The following is a 23,395-nucleotide window of genomic DNA, read 5'->3' as shown; positions in this document are numbered from 1 at the left end:
TAAATCCACCTATGTTTGGGGTTGCCTATGAAAAGGTCTCAAGGAAGACTCTGATTGGATGGCTTGGGTCACATGGCTCCCCCCCTGTGAACCAATTGCTGAGGACTAACAGGAAGTAATGTTTTGATTGGCTAGGTTTGGATCTATTGCTCTAGTAGGGATGAGGTGGAGTCCCCTGGCTGTGAGGGTGGAGAGTGAGGAAGGAGTGGATTCCTGAGTTATAGTGGGAGTCTGTTACCTAACTGAAGAGTGGAGAAAGATACAGGGGCCAATAACAAAAGTTTATTCCACAGACCCAGGAAGTGAAAGGCTTAAGTCAGGCCGTCTTTGCTGTGCTGCCCCAGCCAGGGCCACCTGCCCATGCCCTCTCCACAGTGCTCTGCCCCTCACACCTGCCGTCCCATTTCCCCCCTTCTCTTGACAAAGAGTCGTTGCTTGGGCAAACTTTAGTGAGGCTTCTGAACCTTATCTTAGGCCCATCACTTCCTTGTAGAATCCAGTTTAGCAAGAACCCTGAGAAGTCAGTTGGTAGGAACCCTCCACCCCTGAGGTCTGATCACCCTCGATATCTGATCAGGTTCCTCACCCTCCAGCACCCCCAGGTGACATCTGATCTCCCTGGCCTGTCCTCAGCAAGAATCCCTCTTACTCCTGATGTTCCTCTTAGTCACTTTCCACCCACTGACCCCACCCTGCTCCTTGGCTGTCAGTTCCCACTTGTCCGTGCTGTGTTTGAAGTTGAGCCCGGTCTCCCTGCCTCACTGCAAAATCCCACCACAGCGGTCCTTGTCCCTATTGCAGTGGGCCTGAATGAAGTCTTCTTTACCATGCCTTAAGAAGTATCATTGAATAATTTTTCCTTTATCACTCCTCCTCTCTCCCCTACAGCCCGATGGCACCAGCAAGGAGTGTGTGTTCATCGAGAAGGTTCTGGAGAACAACTACACGGCCCTGATGTCAGCTAAGTACTCTGGCTGGTACGTGGGCTTCACCAAGAAGGGGCGGCCACGGAAGGGCCCCAAGACCCGGGAGAACCAGCAGGACGTGCACTTCATGAAGCGCTACCCTAAGGGGCAGGCAGAGCTGCAGAAGCCCTTCAAGTACACGACGGTTACCAAGCGGTCCCGTCGGATCCGCCCCACGCACCCCGGCTAGGCCGTCCCACTGCAGACCCCGAGGCCACCCTGGCCCACACTCACACTCCCAGAGAACTGCATCAGAGGAATATTTTTACATGAAAAATAAGGAAGAAGCTCTATTTTTGTACATTGTGTTTAAAAGAAGACAAAAACTGAACCAAAACTCTTGGGGGGAGGGGTGATAAGGATTTTATTGTTGACTTGAAACCCCCAATGACAAAAGACTCACACAAAGGGACTGTTGTCAACCCACAGGTGCTTGTCTCTCTCTAGGAACAGACAACTCTAAACTCGTCCCCAGAGGAGGACTTGAATGAGGAAACCAACACTCCGAGAAACCAAAGTCCTTTTTCCCAAAGGTTCTGAAAGCAAAAAAAAAAAAAAAAAAGTAAAACAAAGAAAGTAGTACCCCACCCCCCCCCCAACTTTCCTCACTCTCCCAGTCACTATCCCTGTCCCAAATTCCAACAAAAATCGCTCTCTGGTTTGCAGTCATTTATTTATTGTTTGCTGCAAGCTGTCCCGAGACACCGCGCAGGGAAGGCGTGCCCCTGGGAATTCTCCGCGCCTCGACCTCCCGACGACAGACGGCCTCGTCCAATCGTGGTGACCCTGCATTGCTCACAGTTCTGGAGGATGCTGCTATCGACCTTCCGTGACTCACGTGACCTAGTACACCAATGATAAGGGAATATTTTAAAACCAGCTATATTATATATATTATATATATATAAGCTATTTATTTCACCTCTCTGTATATTGCAGTTTCATGAACCAAGTATTACTGCCTCAACAATTAAAAACAACAGACAAATTATTTAAAACACCACGAGGCGAGTGCTGGCTGGGGCAGGGGGGCTGAGGGTGGCCCCTTTTTGTCTCCTGCTTCTTGGTCTGTGGTCTTTGCACTGAGAACTGGGGCCTTGCTCCTGCCGTCTTCATTCATTCGCGGTTCCTTCAACACCCACTGTGTACCAGGCACTGTTCTGGGCACTGAGAAGGCCATCTTAAAAACATATGGAAATCCTTTCTTTTAGAGAGATTCCATTCTCATGAGTCATTGATTCAGTGATTGATTCAATCATTTGTTCACATGCCTTTACGTGGCACCTCCCATGTGCCAAGGCTCGGTTCTAGGCCCTGGGGATTTATCAAAGAACACACGGGTGAAAAACTCCATCCAGCCCACAAGGAACTTCACTTCTAGTAATTCATTGATTCATTGCTTCATTCACTGGTTTATCCAATGTATTCATCCATTCAGCATATATTTATTAAGCACTCACAGAGTGCCAGGCATTCTTCTAGTTACTGGAAGTTCATTAATGAACAAAACAGACAAGAAATCGTGCCTCGTGGAGCTTGCAGTCTAGGGAGTAATTGATGAAGTCACCTGTGTGCTCCACGTGGGTGTTCTGCCAGGCACGAACTGAACAAGGGACGTGGCGGGAGGGTCCAGGCCGGTGCGGGACCTGGTGTTTCTCCCCTAAACTCTCAGCCTGGCTGGAGCTTGAGTCTGGTGGTGGTGATGTCCAAGAACCCATCTTCAAGGTCTTCTCTCCCAGGGCCTGCCCCAGGATGTGGGGGAGAGGCCAGATTAGTCTCGGGTTGAAAGCAGATTGAAGGTCAGTGAGTCCCGGGCCCTGAAGTTTGGGCTGCACAGGTGTGAGGAGGGAAAGTGTTTCTGGTCTTTTCTCTCCCCCTGGCTTTTAGTCTGTCTTCCTGGTAGGATGGGAGGTTGACTGAGGGGCCGAAGGCACGTCCTCTGGGGTCCTGAGGCTGTCACCCACCTCCCTTGAAAAATCCCCTCCAGAGCTGGCCAGGACAGGTCCCCCCGGCAGGCCCTAGGGAGAGGAGGGGCAGGGGCGTGGGGGTGAGGGTAGGAGTGCTGGCTCTGCGGGCTCCTGGCTGGGGAGGGGATTGGGCTTCTCTGGAGATGTGCATTTGCTCTGCCACCAGCTCAGGGCTTGGGCGGAGCACAGCTCTGGGTCCTCCTGTCCTCTCTCTGCCTTGCGAAGGGGTCTCCCTTCACCCCTGGGCCCCGTCCTGCAGTCTGTGGCTTCGCTCCTGCCTGTCACTACACGCTTCCTTAGAGCTTTGTGAAACCCTTTGGGTGTGCAATGTCACTGTGTCCTCAGGATCCCCGTGTGGAAGGTATTATTGTTTTATCCCCATTTTATAGATGAGGAAACTGAGCTCGATAACATTGCGCCACTTCTCCAAGATCACAGAATAAGAAAGTGGGGGGCCTGTATTCACATCCTGGACTCTCCAGGACAGCAAGGGCTCCCCTTGGTGAGTGCCTACTGTGTGCAGACCTCCTGCTGGCTGCTTTACTAGGGACACTGCCTGGGCATCCGACAAAACACCAAGCATAGGAGATGGGTCCTTCTGCTTCCACACTCGACAGACACGCAGGCTGAGCTCAGGGAGATCGTCAACTTGCCTGAGACCTCACAGTGAGCAGGTGACAGCCTGAGACCTTTGGTGATAATCATTGTCATTCTGGTTGTCATCTACTGAGCACCTCTTATATGTCAGCTCCTTCCATTCTTCCTGTGCCATTTTGTTTAGCTGAAACAATAACCCCATGAGATGGGTGTTTCCTACCTTTGCCCCGGGAGTGTCAGAGAAGGACAATGACTTGCCCAAAGCAATACAAGCTAGAAAATTGTGGAGCCAGAATTCAGTCAATCACTTGTTCACTCATCCAAAAAATCTGTATGGAGTTCACCGTGTGCCAGACGCTGTTCCTGGAGATGCGCCATCAGCTGAGCAGAGCCCCCATCCTCACAGAGCTTCCATTCTATTAGGGAAGATCTACAACAAACCAAATAGGTATAAAATACCACATCAGGTACCTGCAAATCATAAGGAAAAATAAAACAAGGCGAGGGGGTAGAGGGTGATGGGGCTGCTATTTTAGATAGGGTGGTCAGGGAAGCCTCTGGAAGGACGTGAGGGAGAGGAGGAGCATTCCAGGCAGGGAACAGAGTGCTACAGCCTGGAGGGCTGCCAGGGAATGAGGAGGGACCCCCGGGGCTGGAGCAGAGCGAATGGGGTTAGGAGAGCAAGAGAGGGGCTACACCTTGACCTGAGCGTGGATTGGGAGCCGTGCATGAATGTGCCTTGCACTTACGGGGACTGCTCTGGCTACTGCGTGAAGAAGGACAGGCAGTGCCCGGCCTGGGGCTGCCCAATGCCATGGCCTGGGCTCTCAGCCCGACCCACTGCTCGCTCTGATGGGCCCCCAGCACAGCCCAGGCCTCTGCCCTCGGCCCACGGGCTGCCAGCATCCTCTGCACCCAGTACCTCCCACTCCCAGGGGACAATGGGGACAGTGGTTGTTTCCCTGTTCTGCCTCTTAGAAGGCCCTGACGTTGGAAGACGTGGGCCCAGCTTCTGTTTATTCTAGAAAGAGCTTTCTGGACCTTTCTCGAGCTATGAGAAATATGTTAATGATAAGCACAGTGGGCTGGCAGGAAGGTTTCCCAGCCACGGATGATGTCTTCTGAGGAACGCTTGCTTGAGGGAGGAGGCTGGCGAGCTTTCCCACAGTCCAGCTGGGCGAGGAACTCCACTACACCAGCTACCACTTTCAGAGCACCTACTATGTGCCAAGCACAGTCTTACTGAATCCACCTCACCAGTGTTTGGAGCAGGCTCAGAGAGCTGGGGTCACTTGCTTGAAGTCACACAGCTAGTAAATAGAGGAGCTGGGATTTGAACCCAGGCCTGTCTGTCCCTAGATCGGTGGCTTGACACAAGTCTGGATGCTTGGAGCTCTCAGCATCTGTCCAGGGTTCTCCTCTGACCCCCTGATTGTGCCTTGGTGCCCGTCCTCTTCCACCCCAGCAGAGGAAGGAGGTGGGTACAGACCACCTTCCCGGGCGCCTGATAGCAGCCGTCTCTCACCCTCTGGGCCGTCCCCAGGACGTCCCTGTCATAGCCCCTGCCTCAGAGATATGGGACCTAGAGCACCTGAGTTTGTCTTGACTTGGCCACTTTGCCAGCTGTGGGGCCTTGGGCACGTCACATCTTTTCTATGAACGGTGTCTCTCATCAATGCAATCGTTTTGACCTGGTACTGTTTGAAAGAGATAGCAGAGCAAATAACTGGGAATTATTCCTGCCCGGTGAGAGCTGGAGAGGACCCTCTCCGTCTTCTCTCTCCATCTCCCTTCCACCCCATCAGCCTAGAGAGGAGGTAGTTGAGACCCAAGCCCCTTCTCACATGCTTCCCAAATTTGCTTCTCTGAGCCAAAGAAGCAGAGGGCAGGGCGGAGAGGGCTGTGAGGTCAGCCCTGAACCCCCATCCTCTGCCTCCCAGCGCTGTACTGGTGCCGGAGGTGAGGAAAGACGGCCCTTGCCCTCGCATTCCAAGGGGCAAGTAGGCAAGAAGGGTGGGACGGGCCCTGAATCCGGGACAGAAGTGGGTCTGGGGTCAAGGCTGCTCTCCCCACCACCCTCACTCTTGGGCACTGGTTGGAGCCAGTCTTTTCCCTCCTAGCCACCCCTCCCCCTCCTGCTCTCTGCTGACCCTTGATGGTCACAGTACTGTACATACATCCAGCTCCTAGTGCATGATTCCCAGGGCAGAGCAAGCTGGCGTCTCAGCTATTACTATGCTCTTGTTTGGCACAAGAATCTGGCAAGATACATGTTAGAATGTCCATTTTGTAGATGCGGAAACCAAGGCCCATGGAAGAATGTAATTGGCCCCAGGTCCCATAGTAGAAAGTGACAGAGCTGAGATTTGAACCCAGGCCTCCCTGTTCCCACCTTTCACTTCCCCACTGTTCTCTCCCTCTGCCTTTGCTGTGGGCCCAGTGAAGTGATCCTGCGGGGGTGGGTGGGGAGGCCCTTTCCCATGACAAATAGCAGAGCCTGTGGTTTGGGAGTGCTGCTGCCAACCGCCAACCAGGTGAGCCTGCAGGTGTGGGGAGGTGCAGCCCCAGGCTGAGCGCAGGAAGTTGAGGGGATGCCCTCTCGCTGCCTGCCCAGCTGGAGCCTAACAAGGCCAGGCTGGGATGCCCCGGGCTTGAAAGCCCCATAAACGGGCAGAACCCTCCCTCCCCAGCCGTAGGACTGGGGCTTCCAAGGAAACAATAGTGAATTAGGTGCTAAAGATGTGAAGGCTGCTCCCCAAACGTGCAATTAGCTCCTGGGTCTGTTACAGACATTAGGCGGCCACATTGGGGACCAGATGGCAGCAAGGCTCACCCTGGAGTCCCAGGACTGCCTTGGCTTCCTGGCTGGGGTTTCCAGCTCTGGCGAGGAGGGGAGGCAGCAGGTAGCCCCGGTGTGTGGCCCCCTGCCGAGCAAGCCAGGGAGCCGGTCATTAATCAGGCATTCCCTCCCCTCCCTGGGCAGCTTCAGGACCCAATTAGCACTTGCTAGAATTTCTGCCCAGCTCTTCTACCTGTGGAGGGAGCAGCCCTTTCAGTGTTCCAGTCTCCCAGGCTGTCACTCTGCAGCTGCAGGCCTGTGTCACCCTCTGGGGTGGGTCAGAGGTGGTGGCCGATTTAAAAAGACAGTCACAGACCTAAGTCTCATTTGCCTACCTCACGTGGGGCTAATTGCCATCGTATTAATAGAACACCAGCTTGGTGTGAGCATTTGCCTCATTCTCTCATTTAAATCTCACCACAGTCCTCCCAGATGGTTATCATTACCTGCTTTGTACTGATGAGGAAACTGAGGCAAAGAGAAGGGAGGTCATCTGGAGGAGTCAGAGCTCCTGAAATCCCGTGCATAACTATTACACCACAGAACAGCCACTCCCCAGGAGCTGGCGTTGCTCCTGTTTTACACAAGGATAGAGGATCAGAGAGGCAGAGAGACTTGCTCAAAGTCACACAGTTGTTAAGTGGTGAAGCCAGGATTTGAAGCTAGGTCTACCAGGTTCTGGAACCCTACTTCTCCTCTTCTTCTGCACCTCCACTTCTGTGTTTGTGTCATTCAGGATTCTTTTGGATACAAGTGACAGAAACACATGGAAACTGACTTAAGCCAATGAGGAAATTTATCAGCTTGTGTAACAGAAAAGTGCACAGGCACTGGCTTTAGGCAAAGCTGGATCCAGGTGCTCAGTCTCTTCTCCCTGTTTTCTGCTGCGCTGGCTTTATTCTCAGGAAGGCTTTCCCTGTCATTCTAGGTAAGCCATCCTACTGGATTAATAACTTCAGCAGCAGGAAGAGAACATACCTTTCCCACAGGCTCCAGTAAAAGTTCCAGGGCTGACTCTGATAGGATCAGCTCTCTCCCTTGAATATTCTTATACCAGTCACTGTGATCTAGGAGACAGAATAGTTTAACTGTCCAGGTCTAGGTCGTGGGCCAGTCCCTGGAGCTGGGGAGAGAGAGGTAAGCCAACTCCACCCAACTATAAGTGCTGAAAGTGGAGGGTGGTGGTTTCCCCAAGGAATATTGAAGTGTTATTAGTAGAAGAAAGGGTAATAAAAAAAAGCAAGGAAAGTCTGTACCAGTGGTTCTCACACTTGAGTGTGCATCAGAGTCCCCAGCAGAGCTTGTTAACACACAGATTGCTGGGCTGCACCCCTACCCTTCAACAGCTCTGGGTAGGCCCAAGAATTTGCATTTCTAAGAAATTCCCAAGGGTACTGTTGCTGCTACTCTGGGACCACCTCCTACCCTCATTGCACACTGTTGCCTTAAGGAGATGGGTCCCAGTCCCAGGCCTTCAGACTCAGGACACCTACACTGCAGGGCATGTGATGGCTTTGTAAGAGGTCCACAGATACTATAAATCAATGAACAGATCCTCAGCTTTCCTAAGTGTTCTTTTCTAAACTGATCTGTTGCAGAATGCCCCTGTGGCCGGTCATGTACCCTCTTCCCAGCCCCCTTTCTACAATGTCCCTTCTGCACGTTGCACAGAAAGTTACACCTCTCACCTGCCCTGAACTTTACTGCACACGTTGCCCTGGGGTGTAGAAAATTCCAGACCATGGAATACAGGGGTGATCTCAGCATGGGGGGCTCCCCTGAATCATGGTGCTGTGCATTTGTGGTGGGACTCATGCTTTTCTCTTGGATATTGAGCTGTCCCAGAAGGGCAAACTGTGGCTCCCCGATTGGGTTCACGCTGGGCTATTCTGAATTCAGGCATATTCTCCAGTCAGATGGTGGGAGTGTTGATGATATTACTTGAATTGCCTTGTCTCTGTCTCTTTCATTCCCCAAATATTGTCCTGGAATGCATTCTCTAGTAAGGGAGGGTTTTGTGGTAGCAAGAGAAATATTGATGGTAGGAGTAACCTTTTATTCAGGGGCACAAACACATGGCTAAGTTCCATGCCCTGCCCCTTGCTCTCATCCATCCATCCATCCACCCACCCACCTGTCCATCCAAACAAACCATGTTAGAATTACGACATTAAGATTTGGAAATAGCAGCTGGGAGCTAGGAGTCTGGGTGAAGCGTCTGGTGCATTTGCTCATCCACCATTTCCTTGGTTTATGTCTCTGAGGGGTATTTTGCCCAATTTAAAAGAGAAGGAGGTGGAATGTTCCAGACTCACTTTCTACAGGTCATCTTTGAGTACAAGATCCTGTATCGGAGGGAAGTTAGTGTTTTATATTTTCTTGAACATTTATTCAGACTTGTAGGGGAAATATTTTCATTTAACTTTTGCAGAAAGATTACTGGCTACTATAAATCTGCATTTTAAAAAAACTTGGGTGTAAATCTCTTATCTTCTGTCACTTGTCACAACTCCTGTATTCATTCTCAGTGAGTATGTATTAGATTTAAATTAATTGCATACGATATGGATTCTACTGAAAATATATATAATTTTCAAAATTATTTGGGGGGGGAATTCATGAGCAAAAAGAATGTGAATACCCCATTCCAGTCCAATGCATGCACCTGTACGCCCTACCCCCATGCAGATGCACATCCTAACCTGGAAAACATTCTCCTGGGCATTGGCTGCTTGCCTGCCCTCGGCAGCTGGGAGCACAGAGGTGCCTTGACACAGCCAGTGTGTGGAGAGGCAGCCCTTGGAGAGCTCAGAGCCGAGTGCTGCAAACAGGTGGCCCACAGGGCAGCAAGAGACGAGGGTGGAGGGGGAGGACCCAGGGCTCTGGATGCACAAAAGAGGAGGTGACTGGCTGGGGAGAGGGTGAGAGCCAGGGGTCAGGAGCCTCTGGGAGACTGGGTGGAGCTTTAACTGCAAAGAGAAAGGAGGAACAGCATGAGCAAAGGCGGAGACACACAAAAATGTATGAAGGTTCACAGAACGTGGCATGGCAGGAGCTTGGGGAGCTGGAGCCAGGAAGGGAGGGAGGTGAGACAGTCCAGGCTGCAGTGTTCCTAGTCCCCATTTGTGCACGGCTCTCTCCTGCACTGTGCATGTACACCCGCGTTCACGCACGCTTGCTCTGCACATGCAGGAGGACTCAGACATGGATGCTCATCCAGATGCATACACCAACGGAGCGGCAACTTTGCTGGGAAAAATGTCACTGGGCGACTTGCCTTGGGTTTCTGTTCTGCCAGGGATGCTGGGGCCAGGGCTGGTGGAGATTGATGGTGGGTGGTACCAAATCTTCCTTGAGCGGCCCTCTGGGCGGCCTCAGATTCAGGTGTGGTTCCGTCTCTCATCATCTCTCACCTAATGGTTCATGCAGCCATTGAGGACCACGGCCTGGATCTAAAGTGTGTCGGGACACTTTCGTCATAACTGGGGAGTGGGGGCCTGCTACTGGCATCTAGTGGGGAGAGTCCAGGGACGCTGCTGAACATTCTGCAATGTACAGGAACGCCTCCACAACAAACAATTATCTGGCCCCAAATGTCAATTGTGCCAACGTTGAAAACCTTTGGCCTACATCTGTTATTTCAGGAGGGTGGCAAAATGATGATTTTCTAATTTTGTTACTCCTTCTCTGTCTATTGACCACAATTCTTCTATAAGCAAGAACTTTCAGGCCAGGTACAGTGGCTCATGCCTGTGATCCCAGTACTCTGGGAGGCTGGGGTGGGAGGATTGCTTGAGGCCAGGGGTTTGAGACCAGCCTGAGCAAGACTGAGACCCCGTCCCTACAAAAAATAGAAAACTTAGCCAGGCATGGTGGCGCATGCCTGTAGTTCCAGCTACTTGGGAGGCTGAGGCAGGAGAATTGCTTGAGCCCAGGAGTTTGAGGTTGCTGTGAGTTATGACAATGCCACTGCACTCTAGCCAGGGTGACAGAGCAACACTCTGTTTCAAAAAACAAACAAACAAACAACAACAAAAATCTTTCCCTCCATCAGCTACTCAGTTTCCCCAAGATACATTTCATACAGGAAAGACAGGACAAGTGCCCAATTCTTTTTCTTTAATTAGCAGTTTTCAGAATAATTAGTTAACTAATATCTTCCAAAGATGAGCAGTGTACTAAGTATCACCATGAACTTTTGGATTTTTTAACTTATTTAATGTGTTTCAAACCATGACAGTCATTATTCTTTTTGAAGGTCAAATTATTACTACTGTGGCTGGTGAGGACTCCTGCCGGTGGCTCTTGTGTCCTTTTGTCATTGTCCTCATGCTTTGATGGGTGCTTTGCTTTCAGGTGTGACAAGATGTCCTAGGTTGTCCCAATGTGTTGTACATTTCCCATCCCAACCTGGAGCTCTATCTCTAGGGGCTCTGGTTTCTTTTAGTGGAAGTCTTAGGGCTTGGTAAGGGTTAAAAAGAGACAAATTCCACAAAGCTGGAACATAGTTTTGCACAATGCCTGGAACACAGTGCTCATGTCATGTATTTTGAGGACACAAATCAACGCACCCACGTTGCTTTAACTCCCTTTTTGTTGCCAACCTCCAGTGCACTAGGACACTGGCTTTCTAGCCCTCCAGACAGTCTGGGGTAATGAGGCTCAGGTTAGCGAGGAGATGGGTGGAAACAGTGGCTTTGTCGGGCAGAGGAACCTGCCAACCGACAGAGCATGTCTATTAGCAAAGCCGGCAGAGGAGAGGAGCAATTAGCTAATTCAGGAGTTGAGACCTTGCTTTTATTTTCACTGACAATTTTAATCCTGCACTAACCTTTGACCTAAGCCTCAGGGCAATTAGTGCCTGCTACTGAAGTGGTGGTGGGTTTGAACTTCTCCCCAGGCCAGTCAATACCTTTGTATTCTATTACATGCAATTGAGGTAAAAGGTTTATTTAAGCTAAGGAATGATTATTTCCCACAATAGACTCTCCATCCCGGTTAGTGAAGTGGCTCTGCCAGGCACCATGTTTGTCTGCAGCCAAAGCCCGCATTTCATTGACTGCTTTGTCCTCGTCCCTGTGTCCTCCTTGCTTCTCGCGCCCTCCTCCTGTGCCTTCCCTTTGCGGTCACAATTCCACCCGTGCAATGCAGCCAGCATTCGCCCGGCACCCACCCAGCCGGCTTCTCAGGTCCCAGGGCAATTCTGGCCCACCCCAGACGCGTCTCACAGCCCAGTGACAAAGGCAGACGCTGGAGCAGATCAATTATAAATTATACCGCACTGGGACAAGTGCAAAGTAATTGCACAAGTCTAGACAAGGGAGATAGATGGCGTGGGCTTTGTGCAGAAGAGTCTGGAAAAGCAGACAAGACTGGAGACATTTTTAACCATTAGACATGAGGCTTCCATGGCCCAAAGAGGGATTTTATCCAAGAGTCCTGAAGGGCAGGTATTTAAAGGGGAAGTATCAAAAAGCATGTGGCTGCCTTCTCACTACAGAACACAGATGTGCTTCGGGCTCCGTGCTGCCATGCGGGGTCAGGAACTTCGGGAAAGCTCTGCCCTCTCCTCATCCTCTGGGGGTGGGTCTCGACTCACCACACCCCCATGCTAACTGCGTTCCCTTTGCCGCTGACTGGCTGAGGAAAGGACCTGTGATTGTGTTCTGTCCTCACAGCTGTGAGGACAAGGCTGGGGGTGGGGAGGGCATATTTCTAGGGCAGTTTCTTGACTCTTAAAAACAGACACAAGGAACGCATGATCCTTTCTCTGAGTCTGAACTTTGGTGAGGATGTGAGGGCTGCAGTTGCAGGCCTCTGGCAACCGCGAGGAAGGCTGGCTGTCGCCCTGAGGATGGCAGAACAAGGAGACAGAAAGGACTTGGGTTCTTGGTGACACTGTTCAGCTGCTAAAGCTGTATGGGGCCTTCTCGTTGCCTGAGACAACAAAATTTTCTTGTAGTTAAGTCTCTTATGGTTGGGTTTTCTGTTATGTGTTGCTGAAAGCTCGCCAATGGGTACAGGAGAGGAGGAAGAGTTTGAAGAAAGAGTCATGAAGAGAAGGGAGAGAGCCTTTTCGGGAGGTACACAGCCCACACAGAGGTGCCGAGGAAATAGGACAGTGGCGCGGGCACAGCGGCTCACCGTGTAATCCCGGCACTTCGGGAGGCCGAGGTGGGAGGATCGCTTGAGCCCAGGAGTTTGAGACCAGTGTGGGCAACATAGTGATACGCCATCTCTACAAAAACAATGTAGCTGGGTGTGGTGGCACGCACCTGTAGCCCCAGCTACTTGGTGGCTGAGGCAGGTGGCTCGCTTGAGCTCAGGAGTTCAAGGCTGCAGTGAGCTATGCTTGGGCCACTGTACTCCAGCCTGGGCGACAGAGTGAGACCCTGTCTCTAAAAAAAAAAAAAAGAAAGAAAAAGAAAAAGAAAGAAAATAGGGAAAGTACGTACGGGGAGTACAGTAAGTTGATGGTAGGTCTGGTTCTGAGAAGAGGTCACATAGGGTTCAGGCAATTAGGCAGCACCCCTTCCCCTCTCTCTCTCCCTCCCTCCCCCTCCCTTCCTCTTGAGGGGCTCCTCTTCTTCAAGCAGTCTCCTCTACAAATGCATTAATACCTAGGAGGGAAATGCAGGTGGCAGCAGCCTGAGCCTGGGGATCAATGTCTCTTGAGTGCTCCGCACCAGTCCCTGTGCCGGGCTGACATGAATGAAGTACGGCCCTCTCTGAACAGAGCCCCCACCCTGAGGACAGAGAATAAAACATAAACCTGTGTTTCTAAATATATGGTCAGTTTCAGGTGAGAGGGTTTCAGATGGTTTGTGGTCTAACATTTGTTTTTTATATTAACATGATGAGTTTAACTTGACAGTTTCAAATATGAGGGTAGAAATAGAAGTTTTCCTTTTAAATTCTTTTAAGCAAAGAAATAGTTAATTGAAGAAAAACTAGTTGTTAATGTTGCAGGTGGTATGTGGATATAGTAAAACCTGTGCGATGAGAATTAAATAAATATGTGCGTGTGTGTGTGTGTGCACGAGCATGTGTGTGTGAATGAGCGACATGTCTGTCTCGGTCCTTCTTCCAGTCATGTGAGAACAAGCTTCTGTTCTTTTAGGAACTGCTGTTCCTGAATTTTATGTGTTTTCACTGGGAGGCACCATGTATTAATATATATACAACCTTCCCCACTCCCACTACAGTCAATTGGTCTGGGATCTTTCAAACATGAAAGGCTTGAGGCTTGGGAGCTGTTGGACGCCTGTTCCTTGCCCTCCCCCAGACATGGGCTGGAGGGAGGGGGGTGGGCCAGGACAGGGAGAAATAGGAGATACAGTTGATTTTTGTTAATGGTGGTCATTACCTTCTATAAAGTTGCCACAAATGAAATTGGTGAACACCCAACCATTGCTCCCAGGGGAACCACAGGGTTAGGTTCCTTTGAGCTTCTGGCCACAGTATTTTCACCAACTGATCAGTACATAACCTGGTTGTTTGTTTAGACACCTTATTCTATATATATTGTTGATCAATTAACACTGAGCGGGTGGCCAGCAGCACTATAACTCCTGCCTGGGAGAAGCTTATCCAGCACAAAAGTGAGAAAAACGTGGCACTGAATGGACTGAGAAAAGGACACTTGCTTACAAAATGAGAGCTGAAATAAGAAGGTAGAGCATCACCTGGTTTGACCTTAGTTGGGAAAATGTACATTGAGTGACTCCAACATTTTTCACCACTCTGCGCATGTGCGTGAATGACCATGAAAGTACCGTAAATATTTATTTAGTGGTTGCAATGAAATTTTAGTGAGCAAGCAAATTTACAAATACAGAATCTAAATAATGAGAATCAACTATATAGATATATGGATAGACAGACATGCATATAAACATAAAATGTTGAGAGAAGAGAGAGACTGGACACTCAGCTCTAGTGGAGTTTGAGTCACTGGCTCTAGCTATCTCCTTTTCCTTCTTGTTCTTTTTTATTTTCTTATTTTTTGAGACAGAGTCTCGCTCTGTCACCCAGGCTAGAGTGCAGTGGCATCATCCTAGCTCACAGCAACCTCAAACTCCTGGGCTCAGGGGATCCTCCTGCCTCAGCCAAGTAGCTGAGACTATAGTAGCTGGATTACAGGTGTGCACCATGACATCCAGCTAATTTTTCCATTTTTAGTAGAGACGGGGTCATGCTTTTGCTCAGGTTCGTCTCGAACTCCTGATCTCAAGCCATCCTCCTGCCTCAGCCTCCCAGAGTGCTAGGATTACAGGCATAGGCCACTGTGCCCGGCCTCTCCTTGTCCTTCTTACAATTTGGGTATTCAATTTTCTTTTTGAGACAGGGTCTCTCTCTGTCACCCAGGATGGAGAGCAGTGTCACGATCATAGCTCACTGCAGCCTTGAACTCACAGGCTCAAGTGATCCTCCTGTCATGCCCTCCCAAAGTGTTGGGATTACAGGTGTGAGCCATTGCACCCAGTGGGTATTCAATTTTTGTTTGATTATATGAAATATTTCCAGGTCCTTCCCACATCCACCTGCTTTTGTTTTCCCCATATGCTGATTCAATTGGAGTTCTGTTGCTTACAACCAAAAGAGTTCTGACTCGGTATGTAAAGCCCCAGCACACAGTAGGTCCTTGGTGAATGTGAATCCCTTCCTTCCTTCATAGAATGCAGGGTTGGCTAAAACCCTGTGTGTCATAGAGAGATGCAGTGATGAGAAGAAGAAAGACTTTATAATAAAAAAAAAAAATAGGGAGACAACTTATTTCCAACTCTTCCATTTACCCTTTGCTGCAGCAGCAGTTGTTTCTTGCCATGTTCCAGTACAGATGGAAAAGTCACTGAATTACACACCCATTTGCAAGCTATTTTTGGTGGAGTTGTGTGTGGTGGTGGTGTGTGTGTGTAATGTACGCATTGGGATTCTTGGCCACTACCTCTGTTTGTATCAGCTGTCAGCAAATCAGAGGCGCCATCCACGTTTGTCATAATTCATTACATTAATTAACCACTTTTGAGAACTGGGCCCGGGCCAGAGGGGATGCGGGGGAGGGAAGCCTCCACATTGTTGTGTCTCAACCTCCTGGGTCAGAATTTCCACGGTTTGATGGGCTGCCATCGCCTGCACATGTGTCCCCTAACACGCGGACCTTGATGAAATCATCATGTTTATGTCTTTGAATATTCTCTGCAGATGATGCCTATGGCAGGAAGCCAGAGGCAAAGAGCATCCCAGAACTTGGCTCTGGAGTCTCAACTCTGTACCCGAAAGAGTTTGGAATTACCCTGACGTCTGATACCAAACTGGTCCTCCTTCTCTAGCCTGTCTCTCCCAGGCCAGTTCCCTGGGCTGGCTGCCTGGCCTAGGCCTTCTGCAGGACAAATGGCTCCGGCTGTACCAGCCCCACTCAAGACCCAATGGGGAGAAGCCATCCTTTCTGCAAGTCCCCCATTTCAGTGAGTGGTGCCATTGCCCACCCAGCTGCCAGGCTTGGAACCCGAGGGTCATTCTTGACTCTTGGCACATCCAATCTCCATATCCTGTGGATTCCCCTTTATTAGCATTTCTCAAGTCCTTCCCCAGCTCTACATGACCATGCCCATCTGGGTGTCCGTCACCTCTCACCTGGACCGCAGCAGCAACCTCACCTCCAGTCCCCTTTTGCCCTGTCTCTGCCCTCCACCTTTCCTACAGGCTGCAGCCAGGGATTTCTCTCAAATGCAGATAGCAGCATGTCACTCTCCTGCCTTATTAAATTCCTCCACACTTTCCCATTGACCTTGGGACTCTTCATGGCTTACAAAGCCTTTCCTGACCTGGCCCTGCCAATCATTGATTCCCGTCCATTTTCAAGGCTCCCTATCACTTCTTCCAAGACACTATTTTTTTTTTTTTTTGCTTAAGTTAGTTTCTGTTGCATGCAACCAAAGACCTTGAATCCTGAGTCATCAAAATTTATATTTGTTCTGCATGTCAGATTAAGGACAATTTTGTTTATTTTTTTCAACAAAAATGTCCTAGGTTCTAACCATGTGCTCAGTAACTGAGCCACCAATAAGTGTTTAGCCACTGACTCCTTGGTGCTTAGAAACTGGATCTTCGGTGATCTCATTTAAGCTACTGGATCAAACCTTACCTGAAGCCAGTCCCCAAAATTTTCCAGTGTCTTGATTAAGACAGATTCAACATATTCTCCTTATTGATTAAGCTGTTTTGAATTAAGTTTTCTGGGACTTTCAACTTGATATAGACATTGAATCATAAACTTTTTGGACAAAGAAAACACCTGCTTCATTCTCATCTAATTGTCTGCTGAGGAGGAGCTAGTTATTGGTACATCCACACTTATCATCAACCTTTTCCCTACCTTGGTGATGAGAGTAATTGTCCTCTGCACATCAGTTACAGTCAACAAAGTACTCTCACATTCATTATCTCATTTAAACCTGTCAACAATCCTGGGAGGTGTGTGTAATCGTGTCCATTTTATACATGAGAGAACTGAGGCTCAGAGAGGTAATGGGCTTGCCCAAAGTCACGTGGCTAGTGAGAAGCAGAGCTAGTATTTAAATTCTGTCCTCTGATTCAGAACTTACATGTTTTCTTATATTTATTAATTAATTAATTCAAGAACAATAAAAATTACTGAATGCCTGCTACATGCAGGCAGCTTGCTAAGCTTTGGAAATTCATCAGTGACCAAGATAGGGTCATACTGTCTCGAAGGAACATACTGTCTCGAAAGTGACACAGACAGTGATAGTGCTGTGTGAAAACATCTGTGATGAGGGGGCCACCCCTTCATCCCGAGCCTGGACAGCTGGGCACCAAGACTCAACTACTTCTGGTCTCTTTGCTTAAGGTTCAAATTCCAGGGTTAGGTGGGGTGGGGGGCGGACTGGAAAAGACACAATAAACTGTGCGCAGTGGGAAACAGGCAATTCCTCAGGAGAAACCGGGACATTGTCAGGAAGGGGAAACAGCAAACTCAAATGTCTACTGCAATTTAGGACCTGGAGCCACTTCCCGGAGCCCCAGGTTATTGTGCCTCGGGGGTGGTTAAGAGTTACAGTTGCTGTAGGGTCTACACTCTAGTTTTTATTAAGTGATTTCACTTTTTTTTTGGACATTAGGTTTTTGTCCCTTAAGTATTTTTGATCATGTTTTGGAACTACCTTCTGTGAATGTTGCTTAACTTTTTAGGGAGAAAGCAGAGGTTGGTGAGGAGGACCAATGCATTTTTTCATCATCTGCTGCAGTAATGTAGATGTTACCTACTGTATATCCTCTCAGACCCACCCATGGCTGGCGTGACTGATTGATTCTGGTATTCTTTTCCACTGAGCCCAGAGAAAGCCCCAGAAATCTCACCGTTGTCCTCCAGGCAGCCACAACCAATGGGTCACATGAGGTGCAACCTATTTGCTAGTCATGTTTTTGGGACTGTGGGGCCTTGGGAAGAATTCCTACTTTTTTCTGGACCTCAGTTTCTCAGTTTTTCCATCTCTCAGATAATAGCCCAAATGACCTTTAAGGTGCCTTGCAGTTCTGACAGTTTGGGATGGGAAAGTCTTGGGTCTTCAAGTCACTCGGTGAGAAGATCCCGCTTGGGCCAGGCGTTCAGCCTCTAGATGGAGGGAGTTTTCCCTCCCCCTTCCCCTGGAGCCTTCAGGACTGGGAAGTGGTGGGAATCAGAAAATAGGCTGAGGAACACCCTGGGCTAAGGAGTGTGGATTTAGGGAGCACCAACAGCAAGGATAGTCACCATTTACTGACCGCCTGCTGTGCGTGTCTGGCTCTACCTCTAACCTCCAAGTTAATGTTTGAATCCCCATTTTACAGATGAAGACACTGAGCTTGGTGAGTGGCAGGTCTGCCCACGCTCACACAGTGAACTGAGCTGGGACTGCAGCTCAGGTTCTGTGTCCATAGCACTTTCCCGAATTCTATTAATACCTCTCTAACTGCCTCCAGAGAGACAGACTCTGAGGGTAAGCTCTTTGTTACTGATTGCGATTAGCCGAACCCCAGACCCACTTCAGGTCACCCTGGAATGTGCTTTCCACTGCCCCTGTCACCACCAGACCCAGTTTCATTCTTACTTCTTGGAGGCATCTCTGTTCAACCAGATGGGGTCACTTTCCCCTTTGTCTCCCACATTGTGGCAGATACTCACTAGATACTCACCACTGTTATCTCCTCAATTCCCAGCCTGCCTTGCAGCCAAGAGGGCAGTGTGACTGGTTCTAGCCAAACAATATGGGCAGGTGAGGCATGTGATTTCTGGGTCAGGTCATAACATGTTCCGTGTAGTCCTCCCTGACGTCTCTCTCTTGCTTGTCGACTGACACCCAGTAGAGGATTCCAGCAGAAGGCTCCAAGGAGGCCTGATCATACAGTGGCCGTGTGGAGCAGCAGCCCTTGCCAATGCGTTGCACCATGAAATGTCTTGGTAAGCCATTGAGATGCTGGGCTTAGTTGTTAAAGCAGCTTGCATTAAATAGCCTGACTAATACACCCAGCATCTTATAATTCACCTATTACAACAACAGTCACGTCGCATTCTATTTGGTTACTTATTTGTCTCACCCACTGAGTAGGTAGCTCCTTGAAAGCAGATACAAGATTTATTTCTCTACGTCCAGTGCCAGCGCAAGAAGATGTTCTTTATTTGTTCAATGAATGCACGAAAACACTGCAAGATGCAGCATAATAATTAAGTCTGCAAGCTGTGGAGTTGGTGTGGGTGAGTTGGAATCCTTTTTTCCCTTGTGCTTGGGTCACCTTGGGCAAGTTACTTAACCTCTCTGTGCTTAGTTTCTTAATCTGTAAACGGCAATAATAGAAGTACCTGCTTCATAGAATTGGCGGCTTAAATGAAGTCGTATGTTGAGCCTAGAGCCTGGCAAGAACTAAGCACTTGAAAACTATAACGCTTATTATTATTATAGCTACTGTTGCCCCTCTTTACTCTGAAATCCAGAGAGGTTGCTTGACTACACCCAGATCACTCGGTAGGGGCGGAGATGGCCTTTGAATTCAGAACCTCCTCTTGCTGCTGTGCTTGAGGAGTAAGTAGAGAGCTGGTTACCATCTCAGTCCTTTCCCCTGGAGTTCTGGGTCACAGCCAGCACCCCCAGCGGGAGTGGTCACCTGGGAGTTTTTAATGCTTTCAGGTGCTAAATTGAGGCAAAGGGCGTGAGTGACTTCCCTGGTGGATAGTCACACACCGGTTTGGTGGAAAGGACCCCTCAGGGTGGAAACATGGCCTGGGGACAAGTCCCCAATGTGGAGGAGCCAGGCCGTACCCTAAGGGTGCCCCTGGAATCCCCAGGGACCCCACCTGAGAGCTCTCTCTGCCGGGGCAGGCATTGGGCTCACAGCGCCACAGGAACCAACTCGGGGCCAGCTTCGCTCATTTTCCAGGTCCTCTGCTTTTCTCCCTTCAACTTCTACCTCTCCTGCTCCTTCAGAAAAATACTCAGTGGTTTTCCAGCTGCTTTGGCAATCTCCAAGCTTGAATTTCAAGACTTGCAGCCTCTGAAGACTGGAGCCCAGAGGAAGATTTTCACATCAGCGACCCAGACCCAGATGGTAGGAAGTGCTGGGTTTCCTGTGGGTGCAGGGGATAGGTGCCCTCGTGTCCCCCGCCCCCCTCTCCCGCCAGGGGATGGGAGGGCTCCCAGCAGGATTCTGGCTTAAGTCCCCAGGGAAGCTTGGAGAAAGGGCCCACAGAGAATGCTGGGGAATTCCAGGGGATCCTGGCCTGGCAATGGGGAAGGCCCACAGCAGCCCCGGGGGACCCTGAGACGTGCCCTGCTGGGACTGGGGTTCGCCTGCCCTGGTCTCCTGGTCCCCTTCTGAAACACAGTGGCTCTCACCCACCTCTGGGCCATTTTCCTGGACTGTCCTCCCCTCTGCCTGCACCGCCTGGCGCCCTGCACTCACCTTAGGGAAACAGCGCTTCTTGCTAATCTGTGAGCACCCACTGGCTTCCTACAGCCCCGGCAGGCTCCTGGCAATCTCCCTGCCTGGGCCATTGTCCTGTACTAACCCCAGAACGCCTTGAGGGCAGTTCACCTTTGAGCAAGTGCCTCAGTGAGTGAATGAATGAACCAGGGAAGGAATGAATGAAAGAGGGAATGAACAGAAAAGTGACTGCCTGGGAGAATGAATGAATGAATGAGTCAATGAGTGCATGAAGGAATAAATGAACTTGCCCAAGGGGGAGTACAGGTGAGCTGGGGGTCCTGGGTGGCCCCTGGGGGCAGCAGGAAAGGAGGCACGGATGGGCAGGCGGGGCAGGGGCTACCTTGCTCACTACCGGGGAAGGTCTCTTCCCCTCGGCTGCTCTGCCTTCTCTCTAGCTCCTTGGATTTTCTTGGCTGGCTGCTCCTTGGAGGCTGTTTCTCTTGGATGAAGCCTCGCCCTGACCCCTCCTCCCCTCCCCAAGTCCCCATTAAATGTTCAAAGTATTTTCTTTTACTCAATAAAGCAAACAAAGGTGAGGGCAGCCTTGAGGGCTGCATTTGCATCCCCTTGGCTTTGCTCAGCCTGGGCCTGAGCGCTGTCACCCTGGAGTCTCTGGGGACCTTCCTGTGCACTCTACCTCATAGACAGAAAACAAGGCTCAGGAGGGCAAAGGCCACTCTGCTAAGGAGTGGCAGGCACCGGCTGGACCCTGGGCCTCTGGCGCAGATCTGGAAGGACCACCCACTTCTCAGTGGCCCCTCTCTACCTCACTTTGATGCCAGTGGGTGACAGTGCAGGGGTGCCTTGGGGTGGGTCCCACGGAGCCTTGGTGGCGAGAGTCTGCAGTTCTTTCTGCAAGAGGCCACATCAGGGCTCTGTGCATCCTCTGCTGACATCTGCTGCACACAGGCAGGAGCATGGCAGAGCCGAGGGGAGGGACTTCCCCACTGCACCTGGGCCTCCACTGGGACCATGAGACTCGGGCGGGGGTGCAGGGCAGGCAGACCTATGGGGAGGAACATGCACCGACTGAGCACCCCTAATGCCCAATTCACTCAGCAGCCCCCTAGTTGGGTACTGTTACCACCATTTTACAGATGAGGAAACTAAGGCCCAGAGAGGTGACATGACATGTTCAAGGTCACACGGTCACACAGGTGGCAAACGGTGGGGTCAGGATTTGAACCCAGCATCTGTCCAACTCCCAAGCCCAGGTTCTAACTCATTCTCCTAGTTGGGAGAGAGCTTCAGGTGGGAAGGGGGGCAGGTACAGGTGTGGGCTGGCATCAGACCTGTAAAGTGCCCAGCGTGGCGCCCGGGGCAAGGTAGGTGCTCTCCGGGACGCACGGTCATGTGCCCTTCTCCCGCTGAAGGCTAAGCCTGCCCAGGCAGACAGGGTCTTTCTGTCCTTGCAGGAGTCTGGCCTCTCCCTGGTTAATGAGCTCTTCTAGAGCCGCACCGTTCGCTTCAGTCTTCTGTGCACACAAATGCTCTCCAGCCGGTGCCTTGTCTGCCTGCCCTCGTCCCACACCCCCACGGTGGGCGGAGCTGGCTTCTTGGGAAAGGGGGTTCCCTTTAGACAGCCCTGCCTTCCACCCCCCTTTCCTCTCACTGGCCTAGGCCGGCCCCCTGGGCCCCTCTCAAGAACAGACACTCACCCCTCTGCCAAGCACGGAGTGGGAAGGGAAGGGCCGTGCAGCCCCAGCCAGGAGTCCCAGCCAGGGAACAGATCAAGAGCGGGTGGGATGACTGGGGCGCTGAGGGGCTGGGACCAAGGCACGGGGACCTTGGGCTGGGGTGGGCTGAGAGGTGGCTGGGAGGTCAAGGGAGGAGCAGGGGGCTCAGGATCCCCATCCCCGGCTCAGCCTGGGTGTGAAAGCCAGGAGTCTTGCAGCTGCAGCTGGAGGGGGCACACTGCGAGAAACAGCCTCACCCCATCTCTCCTTAAAGGGGCAGCTCCCGGGCTGGGAGGGGCACTGGGAGATCGCAGCCCCTCCGCCCTGGGATCCAGGCCCAGTGGCTTCCCACCAGGCAGGGAGTCCACCCTACCAGACAGATGGCCTGGTCTCCCACCTCCCCACTGCCACGGCGTCTGGCAGGGCCTCCTGCCCTCGAGGGGCTGCGAGGTTGGGCCCTCGTCTGCCTCGTGCTGAGTGTCCAGTCCCGAGCCTGGCCCAGAGAGCACCTCGGTGACCACTGCGGAGCACATGATCTGATGAAGGGACCAGGTTGAGGCTGTGAGCTGGGACCCCAGACCACAACCATAGCCTTCCCTGACTCGGTTTCCCCTTGGTCTCCCAGCGGAGTGGACTCGTATCTGCTTGGTCCCAGTGGACCCCAGTAGGGGTAGGCACTCCCTGGTCAGTCTGGTCTCTGAGCCTCGCCGCTCCACTCAACCCAAAATTCCCAGCCCCGTAGTGCATCTGACGTCTTGGATGTACTTTTCATATGTTATGAATGGGCAGTGTAGCTTAGGATTCAGGGGCCAGACAGGCTGAGTTCAAATCCCCGCTCTGCCTATTCCTGGCTGTTTCTCAGTTTCCTCATCTGCAGATGGAGCTACCAGTAAAACCACACCAGGGGACTGCTGAAAGGAATACACCAGCTAATGCGCTAATGTGATTAGAACAGTATCTGGCCCCAAAGGGCACAATAAATGGCAGTTGTTATTTTTACCAGAAATGCCATGTGCAGAAGATAGTATGCATTTCTGTCAGTTCAGGACACTGGGTAGCTACGATTTAAGTGACATGACCAAGGTCACACAGTAAATACACAGCAGAGCCAGGATTTGAACTCAGGTCCAAGTGCTAAAGCCTGCTTCCTCTCTGTCACCACACACTGCTTCCTTCTGCACCTAGCCCTGGGAGTGCACGGCCACGGGGACCCAGGGGCTGGCCTGGTGGCTCCTGGGCAGGGGCTAGTGCTGGCATTGCACCAGGGTCCTGGAGGCCGGTGGCCGACCAGATTTCCTCTCCCCGCCCACTAGCGTCACTCTGGGGCTCTCAGGATGTCCAAGGGGGCTGACGGCCAGGCTGGGTAGG

General features: G+C 51.0%; 1 protein-coding gene across 1 annotated transcript in view; it reads left to right on the top strand.

The window, feature by feature from the left end:
- Nucleotides 1-1,963, top strand: part of FGF18 (fibroblast growth factor 18) — a 31,954-nt gene extending 29,991 nt beyond the window's left edge. The window contains exon 5 of the mRNA XM_045551182.1: nucleotides 889-1,963. Within this exon, the coding sequence (XP_045407138.1) occupies nucleotides 889-1,155 (267 nt within the window). The 3' untranslated portion in view covers nucleotides 1,156-1,963. The remainder of the gene's footprint in view (nucleotides 1-888) is intronic.
- The last annotated feature ends 21,432 nt before the right edge of the window (nucleotides 1,964-23,395 follow it).

Source organism: Lemur catta, chromosome 5 (genome assembly GCF_020740605.2).
Source record: "Lemur catta isolate mLemCat1 chromosome 5, mLemCat1.pri, whole genome shotgun sequence".
Taxonomy (NCBI): Eukaryota; Metazoa; Chordata; class Mammalia; order Primates; family Lemuridae; genus Lemur; species Lemur catta.
This window is presented reverse-complemented; position numbering and strand designations above follow the sequence as displayed.